Source organism: Leuciscus leuciscus, assembly GCF_965113295.1.
Source record: "Leuciscus leuciscus genome assembly, chromosome: 21".
Taxonomy (NCBI): domain Eukaryota; kingdom Metazoa; phylum Chordata; class Actinopteri; order Cypriniformes; family Leuciscidae; genus Leuciscus; species Leuciscus leuciscus.
Genome location: NC_138745.1, coordinates 7727506 through 7742903, shown reverse-complemented (window position 1 = coordinate 7742903; position 15398 = coordinate 7727506). Strand labels below are relative to the sequence as shown.

General features: G+C 37.3%; 1 protein-coding gene and 1 long non-coding RNA gene across 3 annotated transcripts in view; one reads left to right on the top strand and one right to left on the bottom strand.

Annotated features, from left to right (window-relative positions):
- The window catches only part of pcdh15b (protocadherin-related 15b), a 225185-nt gene that overhangs the window by 79251 nt on the left and 130536 nt on the right, over nucleotides 1–15398 (top strand). For both annotated transcript variants that reach the window (XR_014201008.1, XM_082151481.1), the window contains exons 10-12: nucleotides 6120–6228; nucleotides 6781–6893; nucleotides 11383–11589. Coding sequence is in view for 1 of the 2 variants with exons in the window: in XM_082151481.1 (XP_082007607.1) it covers nucleotides 6120–6228; nucleotides 6781–6893; nucleotides 11383–11589 (429 nt within the window). In the remaining variant the exon portion in view is untranslated. The remainder of the gene's footprint in view (nucleotides 1–6119; nucleotides 6229–6780; nucleotides 6894–11382; nucleotides 11590–15398) is intronic.
- LOC309485012 lies at nucleotides 1581–3105 on the bottom strand. The gene is made up of 2 exons (XR_014201024.1): nucleotides 2170–3105; nucleotides 1581–1934 (listed from the first exon to the last, which is right to left on the bottom strand). It is a non-coding gene; the product is annotated as an uncharacterized lncRNA (long non-coding RNA).

Genomic DNA, 15398 nt, shown 5'->3' with positions numbered 1-15398 from the left:
ATTCGATCTATTTTCTAAACGTCTGTGCGTATGTTTGTTATTATTTTTTAATCAGAGACTTGGTGATGTATGATGGATCTCAAAATCCAATCAACAACTGTTGCATAAAACCCCATTTGAAAAGTCCCCATTTGATGCACATTTTTGATTTTGTCCTGAGAAATGATGAGAAGTTGTGGCATTACTTTACTCATGGCATTACATGGCTTGCCCATCTATGTCCCTTTGATCCTGATATACATTATACCCACCTATTATCAAAAATCAGTCTAGAAAACCAAACATTTTCTTACGACCTTACATGAATTATTTTAACAACATACATCATGAAATATAATTGTGTCTGGGTAAAAAGGTGAATTATAGCTAAAATTAGCATGAAGTTACACAAGACAATTTATGAGAATAAAGGTACGATGTAAGAACTTTGTATCAAAATATCCAAAATCCACTTGCACAGTGTTATACATTTCTTTCAATTATGTACTTACATTATTCTAAATGTTTCCAAGAATTTGTAAATTCAGGGAAATTCACAATTTTAAATAGTCCCTTGTCACTTGTCGCCTGTCAATGACGTAATATCCGCGTTATCCCTGGTTTCCGCTCATACTGCCGTAGTAACCATGGCGACAGATGTGGACAACTGCATAATGTTTAGCGGCACGCTAATGCTGTTGTTGTTTCGTTCAAACATTATGGATCATGGCAAGCAGACTTTGGGACAAAAGGAAAATTAAAAAGAGGATCAATATCAGCGTGGCAAATTCGAGATGCTGAGAGCTTTGCGGCAAACTTTACAGAGACGCCGCTCTTGCATATGCTTTATTAGACAAGTGAGCAAATGCACAAAAAATGAATCAATGTTATATAGCTCAACCAGAGTTTCCGCTAGAAAAAAATGGTGCCGGTCAAAGTGACCGGCAGAGATTTCGTTTTCCGGACATTTTGATGATATGCCGGTCAAATATTGCCTCTTAATTAGTCAAGTTGAGGAAAACTGGAGGCAGGCTATGTAACTTAAAAAAATAACATAATCAGGCCGTATAGAACGCAACATGTTTATTAGCCTAACTTTCAAATAGACGGGAAAAAAAACATGAACGTCCGATTGGCGTCAATCAACGCCAATTGTTTTTACTATGGTTTCACATTCATAGTTTAACAAACCAATCCCCCTTCCCCACATAAAATATCTGAATATCTCGCGGTGTAAATAGCCGCATTTCCATTACAGATTTGCGCAAATGTTTTGCGCTATTATCTAAATATCGATAAAAAACTATTGCGAAATGACGGCGTTTCCATTAACCGATGTTATATGCGACTAAACGTCCTTTTTTCTCTCACGATAAGTCATTTAAAAAATCACGGCAACGGACGTTGGTTTATATAATATCACTGCCACCGCATTAGACATTATTATTATGATTAATGGAAGGAGACGTGGCGTGTTATCCGAGCATTAATGGCAGGGAAAGACCCTTATACTGCGAACGACACATATAAGGAGTTTCTGGGTGTTTCGCCCTCATTTCTGCTCCGAGGTTTTGATTGTGGCATTTATTTGAGATTTAGAATCCAGTATTCCTATAGGCTAATTATTGTTTCTTTTATGAATTTAATAAAGCACTCTGTCTCGTATTCTGTCCAAACGATCCATGTAGGCTACTTTTGTCCATTCGTTTTTCCTTTTTTAACCCGTAATTGAAAAACGAAAAATGAACGGTTGTTGTCTTTTTAAAACGCAAAGTTGAACACCAAAATTTTAATTTGAACTGGCTACACCAACTGCTGCGCAAAAAAAGTAAATACCGACGCATTTTCTGATTTTTGTTTATGACTTTTTGCCCCTTTATTAAACATTTAACATATTCACAAATTAATATGGAAAACATGTCGATTTTACTGGTTTTCAAAGGCCAAATTAGAACCTGGAATTGATGTTTTTCCCGCAGTGCTGCATGAGAAGAGCCATTAATAGCCTATTATAAATAAACTATTGTTTTCTAAGTGTCGGCTAAAATCACATCTCCATCTCCGCTGTTAAGCAGATGCGCTTTTAGAGAGAAATGCACCTTTCATACAGATTAGGTACATAATCAGAAGGTATTAGCTTTCGATTCGAATTTGTTCGTTTTAAAGTGGACATTTCAAGCTTTAGCCTACATAGGCTATATTTTGTTTCAGTTCTCACGCTCCAGTTTATGGAGATCATGAAAGTGCGTCTGATTTTTTATTTTTTATTTTACAAAAGCACAACGTTTTCTTGTTATTGTGAGTTTACACAAATAAAAGTAGTTGAGAATAATGTATTATTATTTTCTGTATGACCAGAAATGACAGAGTATTTTAAGTTGTTTCCACTGTTAATAGGAAAATGCAAGTGGTCACGCCCGCGCCTCCGTGCCATGCAGTGCGCGCTCCACACTCAGCTTTGTTCCTTTTTTGCATAAAAGCGTCTTCTAAATATAGCTTATTAAATGTTATAATATAATAAAATAATATAAATGATTATTATTTGCGTAGCTATACATGGACCTCAAACACACCGCGTCTTCTAAGTCAGGTGACTGCAAATGCGCAAAAACTGTTTCCATTGCAGTTTTGCGAAATATTCCTTTTTCGAATTGCCTGAAAAACCACCTCATTCGAGCATAAAAACGTTCTTGCGATAAACGGGAGTTTTTGCGAAATTAACGTGTTTCCATTGTGCGTATTTTTAATTCGCAATTTCAATTTGAAGGGTAGCCTAATGGAAACGCGGCTAGTGTCTCTCCGCAACTTGCAATGCGCATAAGCCGCGTAACCTTGTTCTCCGCAAGGCGACTTCGCTGCTTCGTCTTGATCCGATTCTGCTTTTTCTCCGGTGGTGGTGGAGCTGTCTGGACATCTGAGGCTTCAGGCGTTCCTGATTCACCATCGTCCGTCGCGTCTGGCCTCTGAAAAAAGCTTTTACGGCTAGTCTGCCTGGGCCTGGCCATATTTGAAACGTCTCACTCATTCGTTCGTTGTTTAGGTCTATATTACAGCCGTTTTAGGCGTGCGCTTTATTTGAAATGCAGCATGCGATGTTGTTTAATAACTTTCAAACGGTAGAGCCTGTTCCTTAATAAAAGCCAAAGGTCGGTGTATTTTTGTTTTATACATTTTAGGCTTATTCTCAAATTCAGATTGTGTTAGGGGGGCGGGATTATTAGGTAATTTTAATCGGACAATTTGACCGGAGAGATTTAATTTTGTCGGACATTTCATTTTTTTTCCGCCCAATGTCCGGTAATTACCGGACAACGGAAACCCTGAGCTCAACATGATGAAATGTTAGAGTATGACCAGTATGTTATTCTAATGTTGATCAAGCTTACTGATAGTCTCATATAGCCAACTAACTAAAACATAGAATAACATTATAACTTTCAACAGACTCAAATGCAGTTTAGTATGTTAGTGTAACATTAGACTAAGTGAAACAGCGCTGCGTTACCTCACACGTTTAATTCGTAAAATAAACTGACTTGTATGAGTAGTAATTCAGCACTTGCGGGTAGTTCGGTAGAATGAAATGTCCTCATTCCTTTAATATTTTACTATATTACTATAATATTTTAGGGACTCATGTGACACTGATATCTGTCTCTCAGTAGCAATCGCGACCTGCTTTCAACCACAGTCATGTTATAAACATGAATGTTTTTCACTCATCCATAAACATTATTAGATCCATCAGCATGACGACAAGTTCCATGATTCCGCTTATCATTGCATCATCAATCTACGGCTTTGTTATTGTAAGAGGTTAAACTCCCCTAGCGGCAAAAAAAAAAAAAAACATATTGTAGATTTAAAACTAGGCTTTTACTCATAACTCATGGAAACCACCTTTGAGTTTTTGTAATTACTAATGTCTATCTAATGAGGATTTTGGTCATATGATGAGGCAGAAATGTGTTGTTCGAAGCATTTTAGAATAAGCTAATCACTACACCTGTTTAGCATTTCTCTTGTAAACATCCTTTATTCTTATAAAAATATCCCAAATCACACGATTTTCTTTGTCTATAGTCTGTTAACTCTGATGTACGTCACAATATGGAAGAAAATATCTGTTGTTACTTCAATTTCATCGCAACTTTAAGCTCGTTCCAGGCACTTTGCTTTAAGTGTTTATCTCAAGATCCTGCCACCCAATTGGACACATAGTGTTTCGGAACAGGGTTTTGGCACAGCTGTCTTGTGAATTCGTTTATCTCTGCTCTCTGCTGACTTGCAGAGCAGATTTATATTTATTTATTTATTTATATTTATTTATTTTCTGGAAACTTCATTTTTACCCTGGTCGTCTCAGGGTTCACCCATGCCACTCACTGTAACACTGTCATTTTTCAGAGGCAGCTTGAATTATAGATGAGCAAATTTACTGACTGGTGATATTATGGCCGAGACTGAGAGAGAGGCAGACGGAGATTTGCTTATCCCTCAGGCTCAGGAAACGTGGAAGACGGGTCTCCGGAGCTCATAAACGAGAGAGGGGAAATGTGGCCTTGAATTTTTCGGACAAACATCTGCAGCTCATTTGCAGCAAGTGACAGGAATGTTGATGCTGCTTCTCACATGTGATCATTGTGTTGTCGTTTTGTCCCCTGACAAATTTACGCTGTGTCAATCTCCCCTTGCCGTCTGCTTACCTCTATTTGCAAGTACGATGCACATATGATGTAACATGACAATGGCAAAATCTTATTTTCTAGTAAAAAAATCGTACAATTGCACAACATCCAATTATTTTGTGTCTTAAGTGTCTAAATACTTTTAGCCTTTATTAAGTATGTTTATTCTTACTGGAAAAATGATGTTACATCTATTAATTTATTCCAAAATATTTTCTGTGGTGTTAATTATTTGAGTAAATGTAATCAGTTAATGTGCTTGTGTATCTTTTGGCTACTTTGCAGTTTTACTGAGTATCAAAGATATTAGCGTTATTGGAATTGGTGACTTTGGAATTGGAATTGGAACTTGCAGTGGGATCATTTTCGCTGTAAGATATCTGTAATTTTACAAATATGGTTTTCAGGTCTTTTTACACCTCTGAATATATATCAAATATACATATACAATGAGTAAACACGCACACACGTTATATGATGAGCATGTAATCCAGTTTTTGGGGGTATGAAGCGAAAAATACAATAAAAATGTCTTAGATGTCATCTGTCCTGATAAGATATTGAAGAAAAACATAGTTTAAAAGAAAACCTTGAGTAGTTTGGCAATAATCTTTTTGATTGATTGATTGATTGGTTGGTTGGTTGGTTGATTGATTGATTGATTGATTGATTGATTGGTTGATTGATTGGTTGATTGATTGATTGATTGATTGATTGAAAAATAAGCAGTGGAGCCATTTTGGGTAAAATATTTGAAGAAGAAGAAAAAAGCAACGTTCTGAATTAAAGGGTTAGTTCACACAGAAATTACATTTCTGTCATTAATTACTCACCCTCTTGTTGTTCCAAACCTGTAAGACCTTCGTTCATCTTCGGAACACAAAATGGGATCTACGTCAGAACGCTGGCTCATTATTGGCCAGCATGCATCGTGGTGCTCATATGAACAGCATCGGCCAATAATGAGCCGGCGTTCTGACGTAGAGCCCAGAAGCACTGCACTGTATTTATGACTTAAATAGTGTAGGAGAATGACATGGAAGAGAAGAGATTGTTGAAAAAAGTCGTTTTTTGTTTGTCACACAAAAAGTATTCTCGTCGCTTTATAACATTAAGGTTGACCCACTGTAGTCACATGGACTATTTTAACGATGTCTTTACTACCTTTGTGGGCCTTGAAAGTTACAATGGGATTGCTGCCTATGGCTGGTTCTGAAACCTAGTTAGAAAAATTGGTTGTTCCAATTTAGCAGACTATGCTAAATTGTGTCAATAGTATGCCAATTTAGTATACTAAAAATACAATCGCAGGGTATTTATATTAAGTACATAAATATGTTAATGTATTTGTAGTATATTTAGCATAAAATAAATGTATTTCAAATACATTTTAGTATATTTATTTTTCACTAAGGAAATAATGCAATAATCTTCTCTGTGTCTCTTATCCAGAGCCGAGTTAACCCTGTCAATGTGACTCCTCCCATTCAAGCTGTGGATCAAGACAGAAACATCCAGCCTCCGTCAGACCGCCCGGGAATCCTGTACTCCATTCTCATCGGTAGGTCTCCGTCAGGCCCTCTGTACTCTATATCGAGTCGCTACCGGCATGTAAGGCCTCACTGTGGAGGAAACAGTGGTTTTCCAAGAAAAGGCAGAACAGAGTGGCAGGTCAGAAATTCAGCGGGAGTCAAATGCATTTATGCCTCAGGCAAGGTGCGCCCACCAACTGTGCTTTGAGATGAAACCTGGAAGCGGGAAACCACGCTGTTCGCGACCTGAGCCGAGGAACTAAAGTGCGCTGCCGGAATGGTTAGACTTCCAGTCAGGGATATGTCAGAACATATTGTAGGCCACAGCTGTGCTGGCTCAATCTGACAGCAGCCTCATGCTTTTAACTATCAACAAAGCACTCACTATTGAGTGTGGCTATTTATAGAGGAAGTGCATTAATGATTTTATTCTGCCTTTCTGTATGAAGTATGGCTGTGAAAATGAATACACTATGTTTCTAAATCATGGTGAGTTATTATGTTCAATGGCAAACACTTCAATACAAGTTGTTAATCTTATGCATCCCTCCATTTCACGCCCATTCTTCTGTTTTTCGTAGGGAAACCGGTGCCATATGCAGAGTATTTCTCCTTGAATCAGACCACAGCTGAGCTCCAGCTCCTGAAACCCATCAAAAGGGAACAGTACCAGCATTTCGACTTGGTAATCAAGGTAATAATGACAAATTTGACAACAAAATGTTCACTAATGTAAGCAAGCAAGTAAATAAGCAGTGAAGCAAGCAAGCAAGTGCAATTAAATGTCAAACATCAGGAAATTTTAAATATCTCATCTTTTTGGATAAATAAATAAATAAATAAATAAGTAAATACATTCATACACACATACATACATAAATGCCTGGAAAATTAAATGTCAAAAAATCAAGAAATTTAAAATATCTCTTTTGGATAAGTAAGTGAGTGAGTGAGTGAATGAGTGAATCAGTGAGTGAGTGAGTGAGTGAGTGAGTGAGTGAGTGAGTGAGTCTGAGTGAGTGAGTCAGTGAGTGAGTGAGCGAGTGAGTCAGTGAGCGAGTGATTAGTCAGTCAATCAGTCAGTCAGTGAGTGAGTGAGTGAGTGAGTGAGCGAGCGAGCAAGCGAGCAAATGAATGACTGCCTTGAAAATCAGTGAAATTTGATGTCAAACATCAGGAAATGTATCTCATCGTTTTGGATAAATAAATACTACATATATACATGCATTAATGCCTATAAAATCAGTGAAATTAAATACCAAACATCAAGACATTTAAAATATCTCATTGTCTTGGATAAATTAAGGAATTAATAAATGAAAACATACATACATATTACATGCCTAGAAAATATGTTAAATTAAACATGAAACATCAGGAAAACAGACACATCAACAAATCAAGCAATCAATCAAGCAATATGCAAGCCTGAGAAATCAGTGAAAATTATTATTTTTTAAGTCATGGACAAATAGTATCAGTTGCTAAATATTGTAAATTAATATTTTTAAATGTATAAAAAAATAAATGTATTCTGTTATATTTTATGACTTGGAGATTTGTGGTGAAATTGTTGTTCAAAAAAGTATAGGAACCCTGGACATAAAAAAATTTATTAAAAAAAGGCAACATCCGCTCAAGTTTAATTGTGATATTTCAACAAAAAACCACACAAGATTTAAATATTATTTTGAGTATTTTAAGACATACATAACAGGGGTATAAAACTGTACTGGATTCTAGGAATGACTAGACAATGAAAAATATTATCGTGGAGTTGAGCCAAGCGTGTTCATGAGTGTAGGAATTGAACGTCAGGCTCTAGGATGATAGTCTATGCAAGCATGATAAGTAAAGAATGCTGTGCATGCCACTGACCTTTACACAGTGGGAAGCATGGACTGGACATGGATTTATGTTGATGAAACAGACTGGGTGTTGAACATTGTCACTCTTTTCAGGATCAAAGAGCAAGAACAAGACTAGCTGCATACAGCAATACCGCTATGGTTCATGAGAGTGAATTGATTCAAGGCTAATTGACTACATTAATAATCCTGACAATATTTACTCACTCTCATGTCATGTCAAACCCATATGCTTTCTGCTGTGGAAAACAAAAGGAGCTCGAACCTCATGTGCCAAGATTTTTAGATTTACAGTACCTATTGGTCTGTTCATCACACAGAGCTACTGTACAATTTCAGATGTCGTGGAATATACAGTAGTGCACTAGTCATATGAAGTATTTTCATGACTCTTGCATGTCTTTGTGGTCCTTTTATGTCCCTTTTGGAGCTTGACCTGGCCACTGTCTGCTTTCAGTGTATAGAAAAGAGAAGTGTGAACAGCTACGTTTACAACACACAGTTTGTTTAGATCGGAATGAATTCATTCAGATTGAAACAAGGCATCTTTGGATGAGAGTCCAAAACAATAACTGGTGGTCTTGCTCCACTTCACAGATGATGATTGGAAGGTGTATTCTATATTATATGCTTTTTAATGTTCCCACAACCAAACTGAAATGTTAGCTGGGTTGGATATATTCATGAGTGTACTGTTGTCATACTTCACAAAGTATCACAGACTGCCAGGTACAGTAGTTTTTCCTCTGCAAATCAGTGTAAGATCAGCAAAAGAGTAACTCTTAGTTTTTCCTTAGGGAATTTCAGTTCTAGCACCACACATATAAAATCAGTCCTATTGTGACAACAGCATGTCAACCTGCCAGTCAAGATCTCAATTTCAAAGCAAAAGCAGCAAGGCTGAGCCCCCTCAAAATCCAATCACGTAGTCCGTACGCTACAAGATTCCCAGAATCCATCGGTTTACACATACCTGTCAGTTGGATTCTGTAATATATCAGATATACAGTGGCTCCCAAAAATATTCAAACTCTTAAGCCACACTTAAAAATGGATGAATGTTATTGCATTAGATCAAACTCAGTGCTTCAGTAACATTTTTGTTCAGTATGAATGAGAATGTCAGTCAACAGTCTGTGGGTGAACCATAAGTTGATTCACTCGAGTGAGACTAGCTTTATTGATGGAAATATAATCTCTTTCTGTTGCTTTAATTATCTTTTTAATAATGTCTTGCTATAAGCCAGTATACATCACACCACCAAAATATTATACATCATTTCATTTCACATTTGCATGCATCCCAAACTAAAAATGTCTGCGAGGTTTCAATTTGAGCATGAGAGGTAATCTAGCTGATGCAATAAACTTCATATTCTGATGCTAGCAACAGCCTTTAGCAAAAGTAAAAGCTTTTTTTTTTTAAAGATTCACAAATGAGTATGACCAACGCCATCTCACAACCTATTCATACGGATTTGTACGATTTGTTTAAAGGGGTCATATAATGCAATTTTTGTACAAGCTAATATGATTCTTTAGGGTATAAATTAAAAGTTTGTAATATACTTTAATTAAAAATTCTCATTAGTATTGTAAGAAAACACTCATTTTACCTGGTCAAAAACAGCTCTGTTTTCAGCACGCCGTTTCAGTGCATGTGTCTTTAAATGATAATGAGCTTTGCTCACCCCCGCCCCTCTGTTCTGTGCGTACACCGTTTCTAACACAATAACACAACAACCGTAACGCGGTGTTCATTATACACGTGGGATTATGAATTATATTGAGAACGTCGTACATAGAAAACATGCCGTAATGTACTCTGAGTGTAAACAGCCGCATTCATTGTGAAGCGTGCAGCAAGGATTTGCAAAGATTAATATAAATATTAATATAAAGGTTAATAAAACGTTACACTCACTTCTTCTTCTGGAGGTGCAGCAGGAACACGAATAGTTGGTACCGATCCTGTTTTCAGGAACAGCTTCTTAGCAAAACCAGCTTTACTGACCCTCGTTTGGCGCAAACATGAAAGCATGGACGTTGATCGTGGGGAATCCCCGCGAGGGAATCCCCGCGTCAATGCTTTGGGAATATTCCATCAAAACATCAAAATGACTGCTGTGTTCCTTATTACACCCAAGAACAGAACGCCACAATCGCTTAGACGCCATTCACAGCTCACTCACGAGCGAGGGCGGGTCTGTGTTGAAACGCTGCTGTCAATCACAATCGTGGGAGGTGCGTCGATTTTGTGACGTCACAAAATCGAACGGCTTGATTTCAGAGAGGGTCAAACATACGAGGTGTGTTCTGGCGCATTGTTGGCACATTGCTTTTTTGAGGCAACTGAAATAGACTACGCCATTGACCAACAAAAACCTGGTCCAAAGTCAATGGCGCGGTATTTTATTTTATTTTATTTAAAGAGTGTGTTAGTAATGTGCGCCTATAGGCGGGTCCACAACGCGCCTGTACTTTGTCCCGTGGATGGTCTGCTTGTGCACTTTAACCTCGCGCACGAGCAGATCCGTTTCCCCGCTACAGAAGCGTCCAGTTTTTCCGCTTGCAAATTCCGCCATGTAAATAGCGAATCCGCCATGGCGCGAGCGCAACTGGCTTTTAAAGGGAATGGGAGATGAGACTCTGATTGGTTTATTGCACATTATGCCCAAAACACACCCTTTACTTATTAAGAGAATAGGGACAATCCTTTTACACCATACACCCGGGCATTTTTCCCGTTATTAAACTAGCAAAAGTGGATTCGGACACGACCTAAGTGCACTTTCGCCGTGCGCTTTAGACCATGTGCCTTAGATCGTTAAAATAGGGCCCAAAGTGTGTAATTTTAACAGTACAAAACATTTACAAAACTTTATATCTACATGGAGACCGTAAACCATGCATTTTTGAAACTTCAAAATCGCTGCATGACCTAGTAATCCAGGACCTCTGTTCAGGATTTTCAGACATTAAAATGTTATGTTAGTTTTATATAGGTGCTGCTGGTGAAGTAGGAATTTGAGCAATAGTTACTACACTACATTTTCAGATGCCCAGAGCACTTGGGCGCATGCCAGGCTCAGATGGAATTAAGTTTGAGAATGACCTGAATTAATCAGCCATGGTCTTTATTTAATTTAGCGGGGCAAGTCTGTAGATAGTGTTAAGCCCTTGTATGCCCATAGAGGCTTATCACATTGCAATTATTATATGCTGCATGCAGTAATCCAAAAAAGCAGTGGTTTCACACCACAGTATTCCATCTTAAGGTCAGGATCTCTCAACTCATGGCATTCTTTTCTCTAGGCGGAGCAGGATAATGGACACCCTCTCCCAGCGTTTGCCAATCTCCACATTGAGGTGCTTGATGAGAACAATCAGGCGCCGTACTTCCAGGTGGCCACTTATCATGGATTCATCTCGGAATCTGCTCCGCTGGGCACAACTATCTCGAGCAGTGCCAATCTCTCCACCCCCCTCGCCATTATAGCCCTGGATAACGACATCGAGGAGGTGAGGACTCACTCTTTTTCTGTGCTTGGGCTCAGACACCAATCATTTTCACATGTCCTGAGGGATGTGTGTGTATAGAAATGTTCCTCTGATGTTAACCAAAGCTCCGGCTCTATAGAGCATTTAGAAAAGCAAATTAAAATTGAAAACAGCATCAGAGATACGGTCTCGGAGGCTCGCACTTTGAGAGTTATTGGGGTGGCGCTAAGTGCGCTAATGTTCTCTCTTTGCAATTATCTCCGCTTTATAGAAAGGCAAAGTATTCAGAACATAGCGAATTCTGACAAACATCTAACTTAAAGGGACAGTTCACACAACTATAAAACAATCATTTACTCACTCTCATGTCATAATGAATCAGCTGAATGCAAAAGAAGATATCTTGAAGAATGTCTATGTTGCTCTTTTCCCTGCTTCTACTCTCATAAGTCAAGTCACCTTTATTTATATAGCAAGTTATACTATACATTGCTGAAAAACAAACAGCTTTACAGTATTAAACATGAAAAAACAGTGTCAGTGTCACTTTTCATTAGAATTACAACTTATAGTTTCTACTGTAAAGCAGCTGTGCAGTGTGTTCATGTTTTTATTCGCATCTGAGAAGAAAAATAAATGAACTTGAATAAAGGATGTCCACATCAAAGAAGGCGGAGCCTCAGAGCCACACCTACATTTTACGTAATCATCATTGACCAATCATGTTTACTTTTTCTGGAAAGTTTGCTTTAGCAGTCTGTTTTGAACTCCCAAAATGAACTCCAAACAAACTTCGTTATGGCCTGATTTTGTTCAAAATGATGTCACTCCAGTTCGTTCTTCGATTTCGCTTGCAGTATATCATGATCTTTATGATGTATGGAAAGTAGAAGTCTGGACATTTTGTAAAATATGTTCTTCTGTGTTCCATGGAAGAAATAAAGTTTTGGAATGACATGAGGATGAATAAACAACGACAGAATTTTCATTTATAGGTGAACTATCTCTTTAATCACATAAGTCTTATAGATGGAAAACACTCTAATGTCAAGCATATGTTTTGTCTCCCATCTAAAGCTGAATCCCAGCGATGTGCCTGTAGGTATTAATGAAATTACTGTGAGATGTGAGAAGTGAAAAAGCCCTTGTTTGCTTTCTCTCTCTTTCTCATTTTTGCTGTGCTGTCTTTTTGTATTATTCAATTTGCTTAATGCTCTGGATGATTACTGCCCTGCGTCTTGTTTATTGATTTTGATTTACATTTTTGGGCTGACTGGCAATCAATCTAATGTATCTCATTAATAATTTGGTAAATTTGGAGGACTGCATTCAACTGAAAAATGTAGAGCATAATGAGGAATTGCAAACAACATCAGTGTTACATTTGAAGTGTGTGATTTGTGTGCCACCAAATGTAAATGCATATATATAATATTTCCTGAAAACTATTCCTATCTTCTATTGGTCAGATAGTTCTGCTCCAAACTTTTGCACAGTTAGCAGGCTGGTCAGGATAAACAAACTGAACAATGTTTGAACGCAGTATTATGCTTTTCATTCAGAGGAATCAGCCTATTAATCATTTCTGCACATTCCGATGGGATAGGATAAATTATTTGAACATAGAAAACTTCTTTAATGAAAATGTTTTGTTTTTGTAAAACAACTGTAAAAAATATTCCTTTACATTTATGCCGAAAGACTGGCAGCTGTGGTTGCCAGAAATTCACAGTTAAAAAATACTTTGACAATGTTTCTGGTATTATGGGATGGCAACTAATCATATATTTCATTATATGATCCATTTACCAAAACCTGTTTTTTTACCTTAAAATGTACTGAGAACCACCATGATTATACAGGTGGTCAAAGATAAAATAAAACTTTTTCAATAATATAATTGTATGTGATGTGTCTAGGAAAGTCCTTTTACTGTTGTTTTCCCCCCCCACCATAATTTAAATGGTAATGATAGTTTTTCACCATATATGATAAATTAATTTAGTTAACTTGTTTATTTATATTTGTTTTTATTAATTTGCTGTAGCATTTTTACAGTTTTTTTTTTCTGTGCAAAAATTACAACCCTATTTTTTTACAGTATAGCATTGCCAAAGCCAAAATTCTAACTTGTTAGAGAATTAAATAATGTAAATGCACAGTGATATAATATTTAATGCAATATGCAATATGCAATATATATATATATATATATATATATATATATATGCAGTAAATCTCAATCTCTTTCTGGGCTACTGTGTAACATTTGGATTAAATATGGGACGACACAAAGACAAATGTGAGCGAGTCATTTTCAAACTTTGTATGCACAGTTTCTGTGTACAGAACCACACATTCAAAACTTGTCTAGATGCAAAATATTTGATGCAATAATCTTTCCCAATCTCTGATAATCTCAGGGATTCTATTTACAAAAGTATGTATATTTTGGTAGTAAAAAGGTCAGAAATATAATACTTGCTCACAGCTAAGTGATTGTCATGAGAGTATGTGCATAAACAGATAAGAGGCTACACAGTCAATGTTCTAAGCCAGTTTACTTCTTTTACTTCTGTTTGGTCTTCCAACATCACAAGTATTGGGTGAAGCAGGGGTCAGCACCTCTGCAAGGACAACATTGTTATTTTCATCAGTTGTAACCTTGTTTAGGGCATACAATATCTCTATATCTTTCTGCCACAAATTCCCAAATCTCATTGAAGAGGTACATTTTCCTCTTGTTGCTAAGTCCTTCTGGTACCAGAGTGGCAGGTTTCTCACTGTTTGACTGGCTCTGACTGTGTGGCTTGATTGATGGACGCTTTCTGAAAAACTGGTAGGAACCGGTAGGAATTCCAGCCATACATGGGGACAATAACAAAGCCTTGTACCCAGTTCCCAGGTTCCAGCAGTTTGGAGTCACCATTCTCAGCTAAAACTCTGCAGGACTCCTGGACCTTGCTGTTGTAGTATGAATGTTGTTCTGATTTGTCCTGCCACATATGCTTTTCTGCTTTTGCTAGTGCTTCTGTTTTCTCCCCCAAGTCTTTCTTTGAGGCCTTTACCAAAAAAGCACTGTCCTTTTGTCAGGTCCAGCATAGATCTGACATCAGTTTCAATGGCGACACGTTTGGCACATTCTGCTGCCAGAGACAATAAAATGTGCGTTCACTTATAGCTCGAGAGCCGATGACCTCACTAGAATCACTATACAGTTTGTGCATGGCAACTTCACAGAATACCTCGTTTTAGGTTGTCCCTAACCAGTATATATATTGAAGTAAATGGTGCCCCACAACTATTTGGTTAAAACATTCTTCAAAATATCTTCCTTTGTGTTCAGCAGAACAAAGACATGTATTCAGGTTTGGAACAGCTTGCGGGTGAGTAAAGGATGACAGAATTTTCATTTTTGTGTGAACTGTCCCATTAACAGGTGTTGACCTGATTGCCGCTGGTGTGGATTGATATTAAGGCCTGTTTGCATTTTCTAATGGTAGAAAAGTTCCTGAACTGAATGATACAATAATCAGCAGGTGTTTCTGCACCAAAAGTAAACCAAGAGATGATTGGAATCAATGTTTACGAAGCCAATGTCTGATATTTTTGTGCGCAAATTAATAAAACAAGTAGTGTCGATGTTATAAATGAAAATTTCAGTACTGTATCTCGAATCCCTTGGTGTAATCTATATTCACAGCAATAAACACACATTACCTATTTTCATCATTTTGACTAATTTGATGCTCTTCATCTCATAATTAGATTCTGCGACTTTATCCGGGTTTTCACAGACGGGGTAACTTATTTTCACTATATTTTTCAAT